The 23,917-nt window shown below is 42.3% G+C and overlaps 1 protein-coding gene across 1 annotated transcript; it reads left to right on the forward strand.

Annotated features, from left to right (window-relative positions):
• Positions 1-21,242, forward strand: LOC308687963 (polymeric immunoglobulin receptor-like; the record flags this gene model as incomplete). The annotated part of the gene is made up of 10 exons (XM_081360782.1): positions 1-118; positions 206-502; positions 606-923; positions 1,044-1,358; positions 1,436-1,738; positions 1,821-2,138; positions 2,215-2,490; positions 20,589-20,684; positions 20,869-20,915; positions 21,078-21,242. The coding sequence occupies exons 1-10, from the start codon at positions 76-78 to the stop codon at positions 21,240-21,242; spliced, it is 2,178 nt and encodes a 725-aa protein (XP_081216908.1). The 5' UTR covers positions 1-75.
• Positions 21,243-23,917: the final 2,675 nt, after the last annotated feature.

Below are 23,917 nucleotides of genomic sequence, written 5' to 3' on the forward strand. Positions count from 1 at the left end.
AAAGCAGACAGATGTAGAGACAGAGAGATTCACACAGAGAACATTCAGCATAAAGAAGACTGAACTCAACTCACAATGAAGATCCTCCTCATCTTCTTCACTTTCTCCCTGATCTCAGGTCAGAGCTTTTCTCTTTCATCACTGCAGTAATGATGCTGTTTTCTGTTCATGAGGTTTCTGATCACAGTATCAATCTGATTGACAGGTGCAGTGAGATGCGTCAGTGTCACTGGATATTCTGGAGGAAGTCTTCTTGTTGATTCTCGGAAAACATGGTCCACTTACTCCGCTAAATATATGGCCAAATTACCTGAGTGGAGAACAATAATACATAATAGGACACATGATAAATGGATTAAGGAAGGACAATTCACACTGTTTAAAAACAATGAGGGAAAACTCGTGATCTACATCAGAGAACTGAACCAACATGATGCTGGAAGATACCAGATTGCAGTTGAAGACCAGTGGTCCATCAATATGACTTTGAATGTGGAAGAAGGTCAGTCATATTAAGATTAAAGTTTGTGTTTAGTAAAACTGTGGAACATTTCAAAGCTTTTATATATGTGAATCTATTTCTTTTTTTTTTTTCTGAATTACAGATTCATGTTGTAAAGCTTCAAAGAGAGTGATGGTGAATATTGGAGAAACTGCAACCTTCAGCTGTGAATATTCACAGAATCATATTAATGATCCCAAGATCATATTCAAAGAAGGAAAATACTCTTTTGAGATGATTTACAGCAAATGGTATAGGAAAGATAGAATTAGTATTTCTGATGACAAACATAAAAACCTCTTCAGTGTGAGAATTACTGCTGTGACTCCAGATGATGGAGGAGTTTATTTATGTGGAGTTTCGATCTTCGGTCACTCGTACAGTTACTCCATTATTAATACTGTTCATCTGCACATCATGGGTGAGTCATACTATCAATGCCATCTAGTAAGTTCACATAGTCAGTGTTTGCTTCTTCAGTATTTGCTACATGTCACATTTGATGAAGACACTGATTCAGTCAGATATTTGTGATTGACAGCTAAAGTGGGCGTGTCTAGAGCGACTGGCAACTCAGGAGGTCGTATGATGATCAAGTGTGAACATCCTCAACACAAAACCAAGCCAAAATACATCTGTAAAGAATCAGATGGATGTTCAGAGAGGAAGAATCCAGGAGTTCAGGATGAATGGATGGAGAATGGAGATGTTTCTTTATATGACGACACCAGAGCAGGAGTCTTGATGGTGTTTTTTAGAGAGCTGAAAGCTGCAGATGCAGGAACATACAGATGTGGAGTGAATGTGTCTCACTATACTGAGAGCTTCACTGAACTTCAGCTGCTCGTCAGAGACGGTGAGGAACCAGAAATACTTAATCTGGCATGCATGAAGTGTTGGTTCAGATTTTATGAAATTTATTTTGGATTGCAGATGCAACGTTTGTGACTGAATCTGCTCATCTTGGTGAAGAAGTCAACATCACCTGTCAGATCCCAGAGGAACATAAAGTTCATTTCTGCAAAGAGGATGATGATCACATCTGTCAGAACATAAGCACATCTGCAGTGACAGAAATGAGTCCTTCATCTGAGAGAAATGAAGAGAGAGTTTTTACAGTGAGCATCAGTAATGTGAGCGTGAGAGATGCTGGAGTTTACTGGTGTGGAGCAGAAACCAGAGACACACATTTGACTTTCATCTCCCTGACCACCAAAATTCAGCTCAACCTCTTCAGTGAGTGAATTCAGATGATTTCATTGTAGTAAATACAGTATATTCAGAATCATGTGTGTTAAATGTCTGTGTTTGTTTGCAGTGGCTCCAGTAGTGAGACGTGAAGGAGAATCTGCTGAGATCTTCTGCCCTTATGATTCAATCTATAAATCTAAGTCAAAGTCTCTCTGTAAGGGGAAGTGCTCCACTAGAGATAGAAATACTCTCAATGAGACAGTGAGAGAAGAGAAAGAGACCAAGACTGACAGATTGACTCTGAATGATGACGTCACTGCAAGTGTCTTCACTGGGACCATCACTGGACTGACAGCAGAGGATGCTGGGAAATACTGGTGTGCAGGGACATTAGAGAGAGACGTGAATTATCTTTACACTCATCTGATCGTCATCATGAACGAGGGTGAGGAAGGTTTATACATCTGAATATGTGAAACTATGACTGTGAATTGATGTTCTTATATTTCTAATATTTCCAGAGCTGAACTTGACTAAGTATGAAGGAGACGACGTGTCAATCCAGTGCAAACATCATGATGAACATCAGAAATGCTTCTGCAAAGCACATGAACCCTCCATGTGTGTGAAGGATGGAGTTTCATTGGAGACGATCAGAGATGATCGATTCTCTTTCAATGATGAAGCTTCTACTGGAGTCTTTACTGTAAACATCACTGATCTGAGAGAAGAGGATTCTGGGATATACTGGTGTGGATCTCACATCACCACTAAAGTCACTCTCACTGTTAAAAAGGGTAAGGTTAAAGTTTATTATTTCTCCATTGCTTTTGGGTCAGATTTAAAGGAACACTCCACCGTTTTTTGAAATAGGGCTTATTCACCTTCTTTCCTACATTTAGATAGGTGGGCAAATGCATTTTTGTCTCAGTGCATGCATTGTTTTAGTTTGACAGGGTCGGCGCGAGCTTAGCTTAGCTTAATGAATGGAATCCTTTGTTGCCAGCTAGCATGTCCTGAGTAAAAGTGATAAAAAAAAAAAAAAATCCACCTAATTACTTCTTGTGGCCTGCATATTCACAATGAGTACAAATAGCGATGCAGATTAACACTAGGTGATTTCCTAGGCAGATATTGACTTGGGACTATATTAGAGGGAAGCACAGGCGAAGCACTGCTACTTGGGCGCAGAGATATCACACAACACATGCTCTCTTTTTCTTGTACATAGTTTAGTACCCTATTATTCTTTTTGGCAGAATTTGTCCTGGAATTTGTATCACTACAGTCCCTAAATGTACATGTATTTGTACAACCCCCCCCCCATGTTACAATGAGTAACAAACACACCAAACCAACAATTACTACAAACACACAAAAACGTCTCGGTTACGTATGTAACCCTCGTTCCCTGAGTAGGGAACTGAGACGTTACGTCGGATGACAACGAATGGGGTTTCGCTTAGAAATCCTATCATCTTCGAGTATTAAAACACGAGCCAATGGCAAAGAAATGCCATGGGTCTGCGGAATTTGCATAGCGTAACTCCGCCCCGCCCTGGGGGTATAAAGGAAGTCGCTGGCAACATGCAGATATGTCTTCGCTGAGGAGCCGAGACTGAACTCAGGCGTTCCAGCGGTACAGAGGAAGTGGCAGGGAGACGTAACGTCTCCGTTCCCTACTCAGGGAACGAGGGTTACATACGTAACCGAGACGTTCCCTTTCGTTGTCACTCCGAGTTACGTCGGATGACGACGAATGGGGTTCCCGTATAATCACGCCACCTCTCGACTGTCTTCCAGTGCCCTGCGTAAGTCTGAGCTCCCTGTCTTGAGACTAGTACGGACGAAGGAGTCCTACTTAACACAGGAATACCAAGGTACACTGGGAAGCATATCCAGTGGAAATATGCAATCATGCCCAACCCGAAGGGGGGGACTTGGAATACACATATGACCCCGAAGGGCTGCATACGGAGTAACACTGGGGTGTCCAGCCGCAGGTGGAATATTTCAACCCCAGGGGTGGCAAGGTGGCTTGCCAAGGGAAAGACACATGCTCAAAGAGGCTTACAGTGGAATACACATGTGGGGGTCGCCCGAAGGGAACCATGCACATGGAGACACCTAGCCAAGCGCGAAGCTGCCAGTGGCATAACTCTGGCGTTGACGTCGTCAGTGCTGGAGGAGACTCAGGGCTTATGAGGCTCACCTGAGGAATATCGCACGTATCCCGTCCGTGGAGAGGAATGGCGAGCAAGCGAAGACACCTGAGCAGAATCTAGCACCGGCTAGTTGAAGCGAGTACATGAGAAGAAACTGGCTCTACTCGGAGATTGTAGAATCTCGCGAATGTGTTAGGTGTCGCCCAGCCTGCAGCTCTGCAGATGTCTGTTAGCGAGGCGCCATGCGCTAGAGCCCAAGAGGATGCCACACTCCGAGTGGAGTGGGCCGTCACACCAAGGGGGCACGGTCGACCTTGCTGCTGGTAAGCCAAAGCAATGGCGTCCACTATCCAGTGAGACAACCTTTGCTTGGAGAGAGCCTTTCCCTTCAGCTTCCCACCATAACAGACAAAGAGCTGGTCTGAGGTCCTGAAACACTGCGTTCTGTCTACGTAAGCACGAAGGGCGCGTACTGGACAGAGCAGTGCCAAGGCTGGGTCTGCCTCCTCCAAGGGCAGCGCTTGCAGGTTCACTACCTGGTCTCGAAAGGGTGTGGTAGGAACCTTGGGCACATATCCAAGCCGGGGTCTCAGGATCACGTGAGAGTTAGCCGGCCCGAATTCCAGGCACGCTTCGTCAACCGAAAATGCCTGCAGGTCCCCTACCCTCTTGATGGAGGCCAATGCAACCAGGAGCGCTGTCTTCATTGACAGGAACTTAAGCTCCACTGATTGCAGAGGCTCAAAGGGAGCACTCTGCAGGGCAGTTAAGACCACTGAGAGGTCCCAAGAGGGTACGAGGGGAGGACGAGGAGGATTCAATCTCCTGGCTCCCCTCAGGAACCTGACGATCAGGTCGTGCTTCCCCAAGGACTTACCATCAACTGCGTCATGATGTGCGGCAATGGCGGCAACATACACTTTCAGGGTGGAGGGAGACAGCCTTCGCTCCAACCCTTCTTGCAGGAAGGAAAGCACTGCACTGATGGGGCATTTCGTGGGTTCTAGGTTTTTAGAAGAATACCAGTTGACGAAGAGGTTCCACTTCAACGCATAAACATGTCTCGTGGACGATGCTCTAGCGGAAGTGACGGTAGCCACCACCGCTGGTGGTAGGGTACTCAAACCTACCTCGTCCCGTCCAGGAGCCACACGTGGAGGTTCCATAGATCGGGACGAGGGTGCCATAAGGTGCCTTGTCCCTGAGAAAGCAGGTCCTTCCTCAGGGGAATAGGCCAGGGAGGTGTTGTCGCGAGGAGAACTAGTTCTGAGAACCAGGTGCGGTTGTGCCAATACGGGGCAACCAAATTACCTGCTCCTCGTCCTCCCTGATCTTGCGCAAGGTCTGCGCAAGAAGGCTCACTGGGGGAAACGCATACTTGCGGAGGCCCCGCGGCCAGCTGTGCGCCAGTGCATCCGTGCCGAGCGTGCCCTCGGTCAGGGAATAAAACAGGTCGCAGTGGGACGAGTCGTGGGAGGCAAACAGGTCTACCTGTGCGTCGCCGAATTGATCCCAAATCAGCTGGACCGTCTGGGGATGGAGTCGCCACTCTCCAGCGAGAGGCCGAACTCGAGACAGCCGCCTGGTTCAGGTGTCCCGGGATATAAATGGCTCGAAGCGACCTCAGATGCTTCTGACTCCATATGAGGAGGTGGCGGGCGAGTTGCGACATACGGCGGGAACGTAGACCACCTTGATGGTTGATGTACACTACTGTGGCGGTATTGTCTGATCGGACTAGTACGTGTTGACCCTTGAGCAACGCCCGAAAGCGGTGCAGGGCAAGGCGTACAGCCAGCAACTCGAGGCAATTGACATGCCAAAGGCGCTGGGGTCCTGTCCAGGAGCCCGCGGCAGCATGTCCATTGCACATGGCACTCCAACCCGTGGCGGAGGCATCTGTTGATACAACAACATGCCTGGAAGCTCGTTCTAAGGGAACTCCAGCCCGTAGAAAGCTGAGGTTCGACCACGGGGTGAAGGTCTGACGGCAGGCCGGAGTCACTGGAACTCGGAGCTTGCCGTGTTGCCATGCCCACCTCGGGACTCGATCGCGAAGCCAAAGCTGAAGCGGTCTCATATGAAGCACCCCGAGTGGCGTTACTGCGGCTGCGGATGCCATATGCCCCAGGAGCCTCTGAAACAGTTTTAGTGGAACCGCACTCTTGCCCTCGAATTGGCGAAGACAAGTCAGCAGTGACTGCGCGCGCTCGCTCGTAAGCTGCGCGCACATGGCGACCGAGTCGATCTCCATACCGAGAAAAGAGATCCTCTGCATGGGGCAGAGTTTGCTCTTCTCCCAGTTGACCCGAAGGCCCAGACGAGCTAGGTGCCGGAGCACAAGATCCCTGTGTTCGCAAACCTGATCTCGAGAGTGAGCTAGGATCAGCCAGTCGTCGAGATAGTTCAGGATGCGAACCCCGTGTTCTCGTAGGGGAACAAGGGCTGCCTCGACGACCTTCGTGAAGACGCGAGGAGACAGGGTCAGCCCGAAAGGGAGAACCGCATACTGGTATGCCTGACCCTCGAAAGCAAACCGAAGAAACGGTGTGTGTCGAGGAAGAATGGAGACATGGAAGTAGGCGTCCTTCAGGTCGATCGCTGCAAACCAATCCTGTGGCCACACACACTCGAAAATGCGTTTGGCCGTGAGCATCTTGAACGGCAGCCTGTGAAGGGAGCGGTTCAGGACGCGCAGGTCCAGGATCAGTCGTAACCCACCCGATTTCTTCGGAACAATGAAGTAAGGGCTGTAGAAGCCGGACCTCATTTCGGCTGGAGGGACAATCTCGATCGCACCCTTCGCCAGTAGGGTGGCGACCTCCGCTCTCATGACAGGGGCATTGCCACCGACCATAGTGAAGCGGACTCCGCTGTAGCGGGGAGGAGATCGCGCGAACTGAATCGCGTAGCCGAGCCTGATGGTTCTCGCGACCCAGCGGGACAGTCTGGGAAGCTCTAGCCAGGCTTCCAGAAAGTGCACCAGCGGGGTCATACGAACCACAGACGTACCGTCGGGGGTGCAGCGAGGCGGAATGACCGGCCCAGGCGTGGGTGGCATAGCGGCCCGGTGCGGGGGCACGGTCATTAGCCGCGTCCTGCCAGAGAAGGCCAGGGGAGGACCAGCGTCCCACGGGGGCGTGCTCTGGCAGGGGTCTGGCGACAGAGGGGGATGAGAGGAGCGTGGCCCGTGGGCGGCGCGTGCTGTCATCCACAGCCTCTTGGGGCTCAGAGAAAGAGCATCAGTTCTTTTGTAGAGATTCTGCCCCAGCCCTCCAGCAGGGGAAGGAGTGGTCCTGCTACCAGCTCCTGAAGAACTGAGCCCTAACTCCAAGCTGCCTGTCTCAGGTTTGTGCTGCTCAGCCAGGTGTTTGCCAGCTAAGGGGCAGAGACAGGCAGTGCCAGCCTCCAGCGACCTCCTCGTGCTCGGACCGGTAAAGGCTCGAGGGAAGGAGTCGCATGGAGGTGGCGTCGGCGGGAAGTGGACTGAGCAGACCACACCAACGGATGACCGTCAGTGCAGAGCCTCAGTCCGCTTCTGGAGTGATCGAAGACTGTTGGGCGCAGTCCTCAACCACACCCCGCCGACCAGGCTGCCCGCCTCAAGGGTGCTGCTTAGGCTGACGTGGCAGTCTAAGGGGCGGAGACGGGCAGCGCCACCCTCCTGCGACTTCCTCCTACTCAGAGCTGGTGAAGGCCCGAGGGGAGCAGCCGCATGGAGGGGGCCTTGGCGGGAAGAAGACTAAGGAGACCGCACGGATGGATGACCATCGGTACAGAACCTGAGTCTGCTTCAGGTGGCCGAAGCCACACCGCCAAAGAGCTCAGCCTGGGACATGGGGGAGCTGAGAAAATTAATTCTCAGACCCTACCACATCAACCTGGCTAAGCCCATGTCTGGACCACATAGTGGACATCACCTGACCCAGGATCACGCAGGTACCGATGTCGCCCGAGAGCGAGGTCAGTAGTGTGCGCGGCGGAACAACCAGGCCGGGCATGGGAGGCATAGCGTCCCAGCATAGGGGCGTGGTTAAAATTTTCCCCGTTCTGCCAGGGTTGGCCAGGGAAGGACTAGCGTTCCACTGCGGCCGGTTCGACAGAACTCCCGGGACAGCACTGCATCGAAGGCGCAGGCGACACACAGTACTGCATGACCGTGCCACGATAGTGACAGGGAACATACAGACCATGATCACCGTGCGATCGAAAGCAGCGAAGGCGGAGGACACCCGCGAGCCGCGAAAGTCACGTGGAGTCTCGCGCAGCGCAGGCGTCCTGATGCACGTCCGGGAGAAGCTTACAGCGCTCGGGGGGAGGGCGGGGCCACTCCAGCCGATGCTTTCAGCTGCCCGGGAAAGCATGGCTGACAGCTCTGGTTCGGTCCCGGCAACGATGGCGCTCCCGTGGGAGGCAACGCAGTCGAAACTTCATTTCCAGAGGAATCAAGCCCGCCTTGTGATGCTGTGAGTGCATGGTCTGCGATGTGGAGGGGGGTGTGGCCCGAGGAATTGACTCGTCGGTTGTTGTGCCACACCAAACCCTCAGATCACCCTGGCCACCAGCCAAAGTATCCCTTCTCGAGGAAGAGATAAATTGGGGTGTGGCAGAGGGGACTCTACTCACATGGAGATCATTGAGTCTTGATCTATAAACATCGCGATGGTCATGTTCCCGCAATGAAAACATGACTCATCAACGAGCTCTGCCAAGCGTGATTAAGCCCAACACGCAAAACAGCGCTCGCGACCGTTAGGCAGATGACCGCACAGTGCGCACACACATCCAGAAAATACACGGGCGAACCGCCTTGAAAAAGACGTGCCGCGTGCAGCTCTTTTAGAGAGTGGAAAAGCTCAGCAGAGTGCTGAAGCGCCCAGGGAGAAACACACTCACTGTCGGCAGATTACTGCACAAATCAGCAGCAGGAAATGCGATCTCGCTGGAAAGCGCCGTCACACAAACACACTGAAGAGCCGCTCGTCTCGAAGAGATTTGAGATGACACTCAAAAGGCTTGTGGAGTGAAGTACTGAACTTGGCTCCGAAGCGAAAACATATCTGCATGTTGCCAGCGACTTCCTTTATACCCCCAGGGCGGGGCGGAGTTACGCTATGCAAATTCCGCAGACCCATGGCATTTCTTTGCCATTGGCTCGTGTTTTAATACTCGAAGATGATAGGATTTCTAAGCGAAACCCCATTCGTCGTCATCCGACGTAACTCGGAGTGACAACGAAAGGGAACTGATTTTGCACGGACACTTTGCACAAATTTAAATTGATTAAACATGTTTAAATACACCATTTTTTGGTTAGGGTTTTCTGGTTGAAAGAATCGAGAGAATTAGGAAGAGAGACGGTGTGTTTACGCACGCACTCAGACGTGAGTGTGGGACACCAGGGACCTCATTTATAACCGTTGCACATGCACAAAACAGGCTTTGAAAGAAGCATACGCCAGTTCTGACGCACAAGTTGTGATTTTCGGGAAAATTTGTGCACCTGCACGCAAACTCTGACCCATGCGTACAAACATTTTGGAGATGGAGCAGTTTGGCGACACCGATGGTGAGCTGGAGTTAAATGTCTTTTTGGTCACTTTTAGACAGAAAATCTAAATAAAATGATATATACACAGAAAGATAATACAAATATAATTTCACTCACCAAGAATATCACTTAAGCAAATATCCATCCCTTCTCAAATGTCTGCGCCAGCGAGCACGTTGGGCCATTTAGTGAAACTGACGCATATATAGCCTATCTAACCACAGATGAAGTAAAACCGTAAATCTTCATTATGAGTCCTAATCATAAATACAGTGCGTTCACAATAACAGTTTAAATAAATTAAATTATAATTGAATCTATGTTTTACTTCTACATAAAGATTTAGATTAAATATGCCATTCTCATGGAGTTAAACACTTAAACTACATAAAATCATTACTGAGAAGTTACAAAAAAATTTACATTTTTGGTACATTTTTTTTTTCTTAATTGATTTATATTTTTCATGGAAACAGATAGGCCTTGTTGTGCATTATTTGCACGAAACTATTTTCTCAGACAATCTGCTATTATCATGATAAGAAATTATCCATGTAGTTAAAACATTAAAACACAGCATGCCAGAGGAAAAGTGTTCAAAAGCATTGCATCCACAACAAATATTTATATTTATTGAATGTATTTTTATTATTTTATTAAATAATACAAATAATAAAATAATAAAAATACATTCAATAAATATAAATATTTGTTGTGGATGCAATGCTTTTGAACACTTTTCCTCTGGCATGCTGTGTTTTAATGTTTTAACTACATGGATAATTTCTTATCATGATAATAGCAGATTGTCTGAGAAAATAGTTTCGTGCAAATAATGCACAACAAGGCCTATCTGTTTCCATGAAAAATATAAATCAATTAAAAAAAAAACTATTTGGCCAATGGGAAAGATTAAGAAAAACTTTATCTGAAATGTATTTTACACTATTTGTTTTATTTATTCAAAAACAAGGCAAGGATAGGCTCCTATATGATTTTTATTAATGTAATGTGTATTACCGAAAGCCATCAGAGGCAGACGGTTGGTGGTAACTCCACTCCATTAAAGGGTTGGAGGGACACTGGAAGTCATCAGAGGCAGAAAGTGTTGGAAAAACTCCTTCCTATTGAAGGGTAGTAGCCCAGTCAACATGTTGATCTCACAGTGCTCTCTCCATATGATCACAATGTGAGTTCACAGTGAGCTAAAAGTGTAACCTCGTCAAATTTTGGTTGAAAATGAAAAATTGGTTGACATCTAAACATTTTGATGTCTCCAACGTCATTAAACAACTCCACATTCTCCACAGTATTACCATTTGCATTTGCACCCATCTGTGTGCCCATGGGCAGCTGGTCTGAAAATTAGGTGTGTTCTGGCACATTATTATTGATATTTTGAAGCAAAAGAAATAGACTGCGCCATTGACCAACTGAAAGCTGGTCTAAAGTTAAAGCCCATGTTGCAGGTTTTTTTTTTTTTTTTTTATTAATATAACCTTGTATGAAAATACCATATGAAAAGTAAATGCAGGATTAAAAATTGTTTTGCAAGACATAAGGGCACAAATTTAATAGAAAACGTGACAGTTTCCTTGACCGTGTTGAAAAAACGCTTTTTTTCCACCATCGCGTCATATGACGTCACATGAGGTAGTCGTTTGGCTCTGCGTTTGCGCTCAGTGCAGAGATAGGTTGGTATTCAGTTGGAGCAGTCATGATTCAGTGTTCAATGATTCTGTGCTTATTGTATTTCAATTAATCATCGTTGTGGTAAATGATTGTGAATTATGGCCTGTCAGGACATCGAGTCCACAGGTTTCCGAATAAGAAAAAAGACGGTGCGATCTTCCGTGCCAGTGTGCGTTTTGTGCCGGGTAAGAGATGAGACTTCACTTCTGCTTCTGCTTTGAAAAGCGCGGTAGTGTGTAGCGTTCACTATAGACCGAATCATTATAACCCCGGTGATATGTGCACACTGTCCCGGCTCCTTCATCGGGTCGCCCGGTGACGGTCCGCCCTCAGAATGTGGTTAGGCCGCCAGCGGGAAACATGATGTTCACAGATCCGTCAGAGATCACTTATTGTACATCTGTTTTACAAAATGTGCCATGTCTTAATTTAATTCATTAACATATCCTACATAAACTTGTAATGTAATGCATTTATGTGTTTGTTATTAGTCTGCAGCCGACACTATTATTATTATTATTATTATTATTATTATTATTATTATTATTATTATAAATATAATATATTATGTTCTATAATTCATTTTCAATCTGTACAAACCGACTTTAATGTTTGTGTTGGCTGTTTCTACATATAAAGTTTTTGTACAGTAAGACAGTTGTGATTGTGATAATTTTTTTTATTCATCGTCACCAAATGGGTCAATTCAAAGCCTTTATAAAGTCCCTCTTCCTCTGGAAACTGTCTCCTATAAATGGCTGACACACACAACACATGCAGGTAAGGGTCTAAGTACTAGCTTTGCTATTGCCTGATACATGATGATAATAATCTGTACAGTATTGTGATCTGAGCATAGTGTTATACATATCGTCGGCTAACGTGAATACATCTATAAACTAACACTGTTCTCTCACCCTGTTCTCCTCAACACCACAACTCACCGTTGTTCTGTCTAACCCTGGCCTGTCCTGCTAACTTGGCTTCATATCAGGCTCATAAATTATGATATCATCATATATATCAATTATATATGAATTATATATATATCATACGAGTAAACATTTAGGCTACAATTCCCCCAGCTTTCCGATCTGTCATTGCGATCCATTGCTTTCCTATTGTTTACTTTGACCGCTCTACCTCATGTTACGTCACTTTAGGTTCGGCGGTTAAGCGATTTTCAAATGCGGAAGTAAAAAATTCTCACAAAAACGACTCCAGAAGCCTTAATAGCGTTTTATAAGTATATGTTTATATTTAAATCTAGTTTCTACATTATTTTTCTATATATTGGCTTACTGTGTACTCTAACCTGCAACATGGGCTTTAATGCCGCAATGTTATTATTTTTTTGTTATTTAAAGTGCGCGTTAGTAATGTGCTTCTATAGGTGGGTCCGCAATAATGCTGTTTGTGGAGTTGTTTAATCCTCCTCTTCTGAGATCTTGAGAGATTTAATGTCTTCTTTTATCTTCAGTTGATTTCATCTAAGGCTGTGGCTGAAGTCAGTTGTAGTTCTTGAGTTTCTGCTCAGCTCTATTTCAGTTCTCTTCTTTCTTTCAGTGATTCTGCTTGTTAACAGGCTTATTAAGGCTGAGATGACTCCATATTTAACCCTCTGAGGTCGACAAACGCGCCGGCGCGTTTTGCTGGATTTTCTTCACATAGTAGTACTATAAACTTAAATTTCTCCGTCATTTATGGTCATACAGAAAAGAGAAATATGAAAAAAGAATCTGTGATATTTCTACTTTTGTATGTGTCCACTTACAATCAAATCAAAACATTGTGCTTTTGTAAAATAAAGAAAATAAACAGGGTGTGCTTTCTGTCCCCCGTCGCGGTGAACTTTTTTTTCTTGAGCACGTCTATAAACTGAAACAAAACTCAGCGAATACTTGTCACACATTTATGAGCCATATACCTTTATAAACATTTAAGTGTGTACTTTTAAATGATCGGATTCAAACTGAAAACAAATATTCTATGTTTAAGTAATTTGTATAAAACCAACAAGATGTCCAGCTTCTCAAACGCTTGCTAATTATTTTTAATTTGACCACGCCCACTCGCGCAAAAGAGATTCACATGCAAATCTCCACATGGAACGCGAACGCGCACGTTACCTTGGAAATGAAAAGTATGTACAATGTTTTTAGGAATGGCACAAAGGTCTCTGTCTTTGGATTATTGTTTTCAATAGTGTGATTTTTTTATATTTGTTGTGTATATTTGGATTATGTTGTGTTGTAGATAAATCCAAACAATCAAAAAGCCATTCTTTTTTAAATCTCCTCATTCTTTGTGCAAGGTTGCTCAGAATGATAGGGCCTTTCTCACACAAAACACGACTTGGAAATTTTAAATCAATATATTGTCTTCTCTGAATGAGCAGTCAGGATGATTTTCACATAGTTTTGCAGCAAATATTCTAGGCTACGTGATACAATTTTCAAAAGTCTTATGAAGAAATAATCAGTATGGGTTTCATGGCCTTATTTCAGTGAGAATTTTTTTTTTGTATTTTCACAAACCACGCATAAATGTCATTATCTCAAAACTACAAACTTTTACATACATGCTGCTGATATATTATTGTAGCAGAGTTTGTGCTGAATACAGTGTAATCAGACTTTAGCCATGAAAATGTCACAAGTAACAGAAATAAGCACAAATGTCAGAGCATGTCAGAACACCTCCAGGGCCCAGAAAACAGCTCAGACCCCAGAGGGTTAATATACACAGGTGTTGTGGCTCAGATAAGGTCCAGTTCTAGTTTATTTCTTTGCTCTTGGCTGACATGTGGCATTGGCAAACAAGAGTGGTCCACCCAAACGCCATCATTCCACGCTGCATTTGTCAGTTATCCTCAAGTGCCAGATGTGGGCTGGATTTGGGCCGAAACAATGCTACTCTCTGGGTATTGTCACAGGTGGCTGTGTCAAGAATGCGCACAACATAGGAGCATAATTTAAAACAGTCTTTATTAAGTACAGGAGGAAACAGAGGAAAAAACAGTGCTTATAAACACAGGGAGTAATCCTTAACTTAACACAAAACACCTGGACATAATTATTAACTGATATGTGACCTAGGAGACAAACTAGTGCTCAGGCAGACACAAAGGGAAAAACACAATTTACATGTTACAGAAGCTCCCCCTCCCAGAAGGCGCAAAGAGTGACATAAAGAGTCCAAAGGAGGCTCTGGTAGACGTCTAGGCCCCAAGGCGGTGTCAAGGGAGGGAGGAGTGAAGGTTTGGCTTTCGACACATGGGGGACGATGGATGGACGGAGATGGAGCAGCTGGAGGTGGAGACCCAGGTGGAGCCCACGTGACATCAATAGCTCTGAAGACCAGGGCGGAGCCGCAGCGACGAGCATCCAAGGTGGAGCCAGAGGACTGAGGCGGAGCCTGTGGGGACAGGGACCGAGGACCAAGGCAAAGCCAGAGGGAAGGTGAAGCCGAAAGCGCAGGCAGAACGACATCTGACCAAGGTGAAGCTGGAGGGACGAGGGATCCCCGTGGAGCCAAAGAGGAGCCGATAGTTCGACAGGCCGAGGTGGAGCGATGGGTTCAGAGGCTGGAGGCGGAGCCAGGGGATCTTCTGAACTAGGCTGTGCTGATAACCTGAAGATTTGAGGCAGATCCTCACCGAGATGTGTAGGAGGAGATGCAAAGTGGCTGAAGAGAAACAGTGAAGGTGGGCCTGTGGAACTGGCTTATTTGGGAAGAGGATGTGGGAGGCTGGACGGGCACTCAGGAAACATAGGAAACTCTAGGCTGGGAGGGACCAGTGGGAAATCAGGAAACTCTAGGCTGGGAAGGATCAGTGGGGGCAGAGAGAGACAGGGGGTTTTCTCCTCAAAAAGTTCCAAAAAGTTTCCAGGGGCCAGGCCATAGTCATCAACAGTGGCAGGGTTGTGGGCGGGGCACGGTGTTGCTGGCTCAAGCACCTGGTCAGACTCTCCGTGTGACTCCTGCTCCGGGGCGATGTCTGGCGCAGTTTCTCTATGGCTTGTTCATCGCTGCAGGGCGATCTCCACAGTTTGCATTGGGCTCTAGCGTAACCTCTGTGCAGCTTGCAGGGATGGGCTGGCATGACTCTGGATTTGGATTTGGAGCGGGCTGGTGTTGTCCTCTTTGGTGGGGCAAATGGTGTACGGGGACCTACAGTTCACCAGCAACAACTCTACAACCTGCGAAATTCTCTCGAGGGCCCACACTGGGAAGGTTGTTTTTTTTTGCATTGAGGCTTGTGTGGAAAAGACGTTCAGCGGAATGTTCTTGAGGCACGTCAGGTCTAAAAATCCACAGGTGTGGCTCTCGAGAGATTGCTGACCCTGCTCTGTATCAAACTTTATGTCAAACGGGTCGGGTCAGAATTAAAATTAGGGCTGCTGTTGGATAACGGGTCGTGTTCTGTTAAGTACTACAGGTTTACCAAACAAAACCTGTGCAGGACTCTGAACCACACCATTGTATTCTGGTGTATAAAATATGATTGCTAGCATTGGACTGCCTTTCAGCAGTGGTGCATCAATGTGACGAGGCAAAAAAACCTTATATAAAATTATTCACTTTTGAACTTACAGCACTTACTGAATGAACATCTGACCACTTTCTAAACTGCCAGATATCAGTATACTAACTTGTTCTCACTGAGTAAAAATGATAAACCTACTACTACACACCAATAGCCTAAATGCTGATGTTTTACATAGGCATATTTAACCCTCAGAGGTCGGCAATCACGCCGGCGTGATCTGCTCACTTTTTTCCTAATGAGTTGAATTGAGACCCGAAATACTCTTTTGACTTTGATTTTACAAAACAAGTTTCATACATCAATCGATTCTGTTAAATGTGTATTATTTTTGTGTATACTCACAATAAAAACAAAGTGTTGTGCTTTTTGCCAAATAAAGAAAAATAAACACGAGGCGAGTTCTGCCTTCTCTCTGTCAGTGTAGTCCATTCTGAAACGCGTCCGAAAATGAACAATAACTCAGCGAATACTCAGTCAATCAGGCATACAGACCCACAGGCATGAAGCTTGAATTCTCTTCTGTTAAATGAAGTAATTTATATAAAAAACAAATATTCTCATCTTGTGAAATCTGTATTAAAAGAGAGCGATTCCAGTCGAGCTAATTACAGCTGATTCAGATGTAATGTGACTCCGCCCACGGAGAGTGCACGCTATTCAAACGCAAATGGCTGAGGCAATCCGCGCAATCCTGTGAACGCCCCCATATCAGCTCGAGAAAACACACAAGTTTATTCAGATCATTACTTGTTTACACCTTATTCCGCTGTGAGGAATAATAATAATGGAAAATGTCCCTCAGAAGTGCAGTTATATCGAGGAGCGAGCTGAGGAATACTAGTAAGTTTTTTTCCTTCTCACGAGAATTGGGTTTCTGTTTATGAATGAATGAACGGCAGAGATGCGCGCTGTTTACCACAGTTCGCAAAAGACAGTTTAAATTTAAATCGCGTGTGTGAATGAATTATGATGTTTTAGCAAACTGTATTGCTATACTGAGATGAGTAAAAATCGACTGAAATATGCTGAAATAAAATGTAGGCTATTTGTATAAAGCAACGTATTAAACTGCAAATTAACAATTTGCCCTAATATTTCATGAAAACAACGTTACAGTCAGGCGAAATATGAAAGTAATGAATACATAGATAAAATGTAGGCCTATAATCTTTTTTTTTACAAAGAAAGAGTACACTTGAAATATTGTTGAAATTGTAATTATTGTTGTAATTGTAACCTTTTTAATAAAATAGCAAAACATATTTACAAGATAGATGTAAGCAAAATCTTAAATGGTCAATATAAGTCTTCTAAATATATCTTTTGTCCTTGCATTGTGGCTCAGTCAGTTTCACACCTGAATGAATGGCTAATTATGCAGAGTCATTACACTGTAAAAAGTTTAACTATTATTTACTCAATTTTATTGGTGAAACATTTTTACACTAAAAAAAATTGAGTAAATTTTAAAGCTGTGAAATCAATGAAATATACTGTATGAATTGAGTAAATGCAAGTAAAAAAATTAAGTAAATCTGAGTAACTGCATCTGGTACATTAACAAATAAAATTGAGTAGAAATAATTTAACATTTAAACATTAAAAAAACAATATTTATGAGTAATATTAACTGTTTTTATTAATGAGTAATATTAACTTTTTTATTTTCTCTAAACCTTTGTAAAATAGTACTCCAGACAACCACCATTATACATTACATTGGCCTTTATTTTCAATGAGTACAGCAATACAGCACAATTTAGACTGTTTTTTCATGTATACAATATTGCCTGCATTTAAACTTATTTAACAAGTAAAAATGAAATATTTAAACATTCAGGTAGCCTAATTCAAGTGTAATCAACCACTCTGTTATCCAATATCCACCGAATCTGCGCTGGTCCTCGTGCCGGAGACAGACTCGCGCTCTGCGGGTGAACTTTGAACTTCATACCACCGTCCTGCGTTTCACTCACAGTCACTGTCTGAGGCACAGCCGAAATATACTGCGAGCGACTGACATAACCTGCCAATAAACAAAAAGTGATAGTTCTGAGGACATTTTATCATCCAAATGATAATAATTATATTCATTATCATTATGAAAGTCAGTCATGTGTTTATGCAAAGCGTTTCAATCCCCCAAAAAGACAAACGCGGCTCTCGTCTCGTTTAGGTGTCGAATTACGCCTCTGTAGGCTATGTTGTTTTGCATTAAATATGATTTAAAGCACAGTAATGATTTTATAGATAAAATAAAACATACACCAACCTGAATTTCACAGTGAAAATGCACCAAATCTGCGACGCTGAGAAGAGAGCTGTTGTTCTGGAGACTGTAGAGTTCAAACAGCCACGCTCACTCCAACCGTCGAGTTTTCGTCACGTCAGAGGGTGGGGGAGGGGGGGGGCATTGTTTTAATTGAGTAAACTTACTCAATTTTAAGAGCGTGTTAAATATATTAATAATATTGATTTGAATTAAGTAATTTTTTGGTTTCTTGAAACAGATCAGTTTAATTAAACATTCTCAAATATTTTGATAGAAATTTCACATATATATTAAGTATATTATAAAGAAATAATTGGTTAGTCAAATACTAAATTATTTTATTGAAAAAAACTTAAATATATCTGTAAATTTTAGATAAAATTAACTGTTGGATTTTTACTCAATTATTTTGGTATGTTTAACTCAAACAATCAAGTAAACGATATACAGAGATTTTATTAAGTTAATAAAGTTAAAAATTTCTGTAATATTTACTAAGCCACAGAGTATTTTTTTACAGTGTATGCAGAGTGGGTGGGACAAACCACTCCTCGTTCACGCCCCCTTGCATATTGGCTTTCCAAGCAAAACCTGTTTTACATCAATTTAAATCAATGTATGGTTTTATGTGAACGATAAAGCAAGACTATTTTCACATAATTTTGAAGAAAAAACACTAGGCGAGGACATCCATTAGTCAAAAGTCTTATTGACACATATTTACTATGTGTTTTGTGGCCTTATTTCAGAAATTTTAGTTTTTAGTTTTTTCAATAACCATGCATAAACATTATTCTCTCAAAAATGAAAACATGTACATACACGTGGCTCACATATTATGGTAGCCCTGTTTGTGCTTTATAGAGTGAATTTACACCTTTAATATGTTTATAAGCAACTGAAAAAAGCACAAATGTAAGGGCATGTCAGAACAACTCAAGGACCCCAAAAACAGCCCAGACCCCAGAGGGTTAAAGAGGACTAGTTTACCCTGAGCTTAAGTAAATTCATTGTTCACAACTTCACATACGTACACTGTGAACCATTACCATGAATTTAGAGGACTAAAGAGTATTATTTTACAATAAATTACTGTAACCAGGATAAAAAAAAATGTATAATGTGTTTTAAAAAACAAAATTCAGAATGATTATCTGTTGCAATAAATTATCATCAGTCGATGTAGTCTATTAATAACAAATATCCACTTTTGGTCAGGAATAAGATTAGTGAATTATTCCACTTTATGATGCTGGAAAATATATCACCTGATCATCTTTGTTTTTTGGCTTCCTTTGCAACAAATTATGTGTTTTGGTAAACTCTGTTACAAAAGCCACTAACAAGCCACATAAAAAGCCAAGAGTGAAACTGCCCAACTAAAGCAAACACAGATCACCATAATGGTGACCAAATAGTTTTGTATACATATAAAACATCAACATCTAAACCTCTGTTAATTTTAAAAAATAACTTAAGTAGACATATGACAGAAATAAAGTCAGTCTGGTTAGTAATAAGTGAAGCTGGTAATGCTGTTTGTGGAGTTGTTGAATCCTCCTCTGCTGAGATCTTCACAGATTTAATGTCTTCTTTTCTCTTCAGTTGATTTCATCTGAGACTGTGGCTAAAGTCAGTTGTAGTTCTTGTGTTTCTCTTTCCTTCAGTGATTCTGCTTGTTAACAGCAGATGTTCATCACTAATGCTCAATCATCACTTAATTAATCACTTAGTTATCTCATTAACTTAACTCTGATTAAGAGTTACAAATAACACTCTTTAGAGTGGGACCTTATGTGCTCTGAGCAGAGTTAATTTTTATGTGTAGCCAAGTCAGAAGTGTGATAAATGAAAACTTAAAACTATGATAATCTAGAAAATTGAATAATATAATTGGCTGATTTTATGTTTGTCAAACTATTCTTAGCATGACTATTAAGATTTTATTTTAGCATTAAGCATGAAAATTTAACAAAAACTAATTAAAAAAAATTGTGTATTACAAAATGTCTTTGTGTATTAAAGATGTGACATCATCTTGACTTGCAACACTAGATTTTATTTTCTTATAAGCATCATCTAATGATGCACTGACATTAATATTTGACATTAACAGTGACACTCAACAAATAAAAACATAAACCAACATTACAATGCAGGAAGTGTTTAGTGTTTGTAATGAACAGGCTGTTCTCAGACCAGCTCAAAACCACAAACATGAGCTGAAGGTTCAGAGTCTCAGTAAGAAACACAAAACTCAACAGAGACAGATGAAGAAGAACATGTTTTATGTGTAAGTCTGCAGAAGAGACTAAAATACACTCTTGTTACTGCAGAATAATTCAGGTTCATAAAAAATAATAATAAATGAAATGTAAAGCATGAACATTTACCATACTAAACTAGTTCTAAACTAAACTAAACTACCTTTATGACAAACATTGCAAACAGAGTTCTATAAATATTGAATTAATATAAAATGTTTTTAAAACAAGGTTTTAAAAACTTTAAAACAATGTTTAATAAACTGTAAGTGTGAAAACATAAATTTATGCCGGATAGAAAAGGGCTGAAAATGAACATTATACATTTTAATATTTAATTCATGTGTATCTAGTTGTTCTCTAATAAGCACTGTGTGTGTGTTTGTGCTTTATTTTCAGGTTTCTCCATGATCATCATTATTTGTGTGTGTGTGAGTCTGCTGCTGATTGGTGGATTCACTCTGACTGTGTGTAAATTAAGACACAAGAGACGAGGTTTGATCATTTATTATCTGTTGAAACAAATTAATAATTAAAGTTATTTGAGTTTCTCTGTTCTGCTTCAATGAGCAACAGTAAAATCTCAATGAGTTTCTGTCTCAGATGCTGCTGTTCGTCTCCAGTTTGATCTAGTTGCTCTATGTTTTACTAATTGATTCATTTTGTTTTGGGTAATTAGGAAGAACCTCGACATCAGAAAAGAGAAAGAGGGAGAAAAATACATTGGTGAGTCACAGTGTGTGTGTGTGTGTGTGTGTGTGTGTGTGTGTGTGTGTGTGTGTGTGTGTGTGTGTGTGTGTGTGTGTGTGTGTGTGTTTGTACATATGTTGTGCTTATGTAATGTTTTCTCCTTTTATTGTACATTTTCTCTCTATTTTTCATGCTCAGATTAACAGTCATGATGAACTACCCACAATCCTCTCTGATGAGCTCATTTACACGTCTGTCAGTTTCCAGAAGCATGAAGAGTCTCTCAGTAAAGCTTCAGTCACTGTCAGTAAGAACGAGCTTTACTCTGATTACACCACGGTCATTTACTACAGACTCAACTAACTCACTTATAACTGATCACAGATCAGACAGAGTTTGTCATCTCAGTTTATCTGAGGGTGTGAATAAAACAGGAAATACCACACCTAAGTGACGCTTCTAGAAAATACTGTAAAGTTTCCAGTCCAAATGCAGAGACACGTACATTTAAACCCATCTTTTGACACATAAAACCTCTTTAATAGCAGCTCTTAAACAGACACAAGTTTAAAACACCTTTATGATGAGACGCATGAAACATTAGAATATGTTCAAAGCTGTTAAAGGACTCTTTCTCATCTCTCTGAATATTGATTCTTTTCTTTGATCTGCTTTAGGTTTGTACACGAGATACTAGTTACAGGGAGATCATGAGAAAGATTATTTTTAAAAGGGTTAGTTCATCCAAAAATTAAAATGATCCCATAATTTACTCACCCTCAAGTCATCCTAGGTGTATATGACTTACTTCTTTCAACCAAACACAATCGATTATTAAAGAATATTCTGGCTTTTCCAAGCTTTATAATCCACACAGAAAAATCAACACTGCTCAGAGAACATATGGTCCCACTCTACAGAGTGTTAAATTAACACTGAAGCAGTGTTAAAGTTAATGAGATAATTAAGTGATTAATTAAGTGATGATTGAGCATTAATTATGAACACCTGCTGTTAACAAGCAGAATCACTGAAGGAAAGAGAAACACAAGAACTACAACTGACTTCAGCCACAGTCTTAAATTAAATCAGATGAAGATAAAAAGACATTAAATCTGTGAAGATCTCAGCAGAGGAGGATTAAACAACTCCACAAACAGCATTACCAGCTTCACTTATTACTAACCAGACTGACTTTATTTCTGTCAGACGTCTACAGAAGTTCTTATTGAGAATGAACAGTTTAGATGTTCATGTTTTAAAAGCTCCAGCAAAAACATCACCATTATAGTGACAGTGTTGCCTTTAGTTGGGTACGTTGTCTCTTGACTTTGTATGTGAGTTTATGGTCTTTTAACAGTTTATCAAAACACATTATTGTTGCAAAGAAAGACAATTTTTAGTCTTAAAGTTTCTCATGAGCACTGGAGGTATTTGTGTGTTTGTGTGATGAACAGGCAGTTTTTTCCGTCCAGCTCAAAGCCACAGAAAACATGTGAAGGATGAGGGTCTCAGTTCAGTTTAATTAAACACACTTACTCAGGAAACCCACAGAGAGACACATGAGACTGAACAGAGAGACAGATGATGAACAGAAGACAATAAAGACTAACAGCTGATCATTCAGTTATTCACCTTCAAGATTTACTGAAAGTGATGAATTGAGAAAAAGACAAAAAAAAATGTTTATGATCAACAAATTATCCATTTGTGGTTTGACAATTTTCTGAAATCTAAACATTGAATCCACAATTCAATGACAAACAATGTCCGTAAAAATCCTTTAAATGTCATGCATTTGTTGGTTAGTGCATTTCGTACAGTATACAATATACTAACATAATTGTCCATCTAGATATAGATATAACAGAATTACTGAATGTGAAATGTAAGTTTCTGATGTTGTTTTATGATATTATGTATGAGACGATGAACAGTGAAATGACGAGTCTGTACATTCATGTAAAAAATGTTTGAAAGAATCTGTTAAATAATAAAAAAAAAAATTGTTCTAAGATAAAAAGACTGGTAAATGTCTTTGTGTTTGCAGGGTGGTTTGATACTGAGGTCAGTGTGATAAAGATTAACAACATTAGGGGCCCTATTTTAACGATCTGAAACGCAAATGTCAAAGCGCAAAGCGCAAGTAACTGTGTGGGCGGGTCTCGGCGCTGTTGCTATTTTCCCGGCGGGATAAATGACTCTTGCGCCCGGCGCAAATCTAAAATGGGTTGGTCTGAAGTAGCTTCATTATTCATAGGTGTGGTTTGGGCGTAACGTGAAATAGACCAATCAGAGCGACATCTCACATTCCCTTTAAGAGCAGACGCGCTTATTCCTTGGCGTATTGTTATTATAACGGCGGATTTGCCAGGCGCACGCCAGGAGCGGTTCACAGCCGAGGAGACCGACGCTCTCGTCACGGCCGTAAAATAGAGAGAAGTGACATTGGGGATGGAGAAACACCCAAATCAGCTTCGGTTAAACAGGTATATAATAATGTGGGTAAATGTGTAAGCTAGATGTATGCTTTTATAATAAATTGTCTATCTATCTATCTATCTATCTATCTATCTATCTATCTATCTATCTATCTATCTATCTAACTATCTATCGTTTGTAATAATATGATTTGCAAAAACGAAAACTGCTGCTTCTGTGTATATTAGAGAATCAAAGTGTATGCGCGTTGTGCACACTATACATTATGGTCAAGCATGCGCCCTTAAAATAGCATAATGAACAACGCGCCACTGACTTTAGACTAGGTTTTTTCTGGCCAGTGGCGCAATTGTTTTATGGGACAGTAAAATAGCACCAGGGATTGTTTGCGCTGGAACACGCCTCCTTTTTTGCGCTGAACCGCCCAGGGAGCGCAAGTTCATTCCCTAGTTTAGCAACGTGCTTCTGTGGAGGGAAAAGCGTACAAAATAGGAATGAAACATGCATCGGTGTACAAAGTCAATTGTGCTGGGTGCAAGATAGGGCCTGAGATGTTCTTCAGCGTGTGGTTTTCTTTTGCTCTATTTATGTTCTGC

This window comes from Scardinius erythrophthalmus (genome assembly GCF_964197995.2).
Source record: "Scardinius erythrophthalmus genome assembly, chromosome: 3".
NCBI lineage: Eukaryota > Metazoa > Chordata > Actinopteri > Cypriniformes > Leuciscidae > Scardinius > Scardinius erythrophthalmus.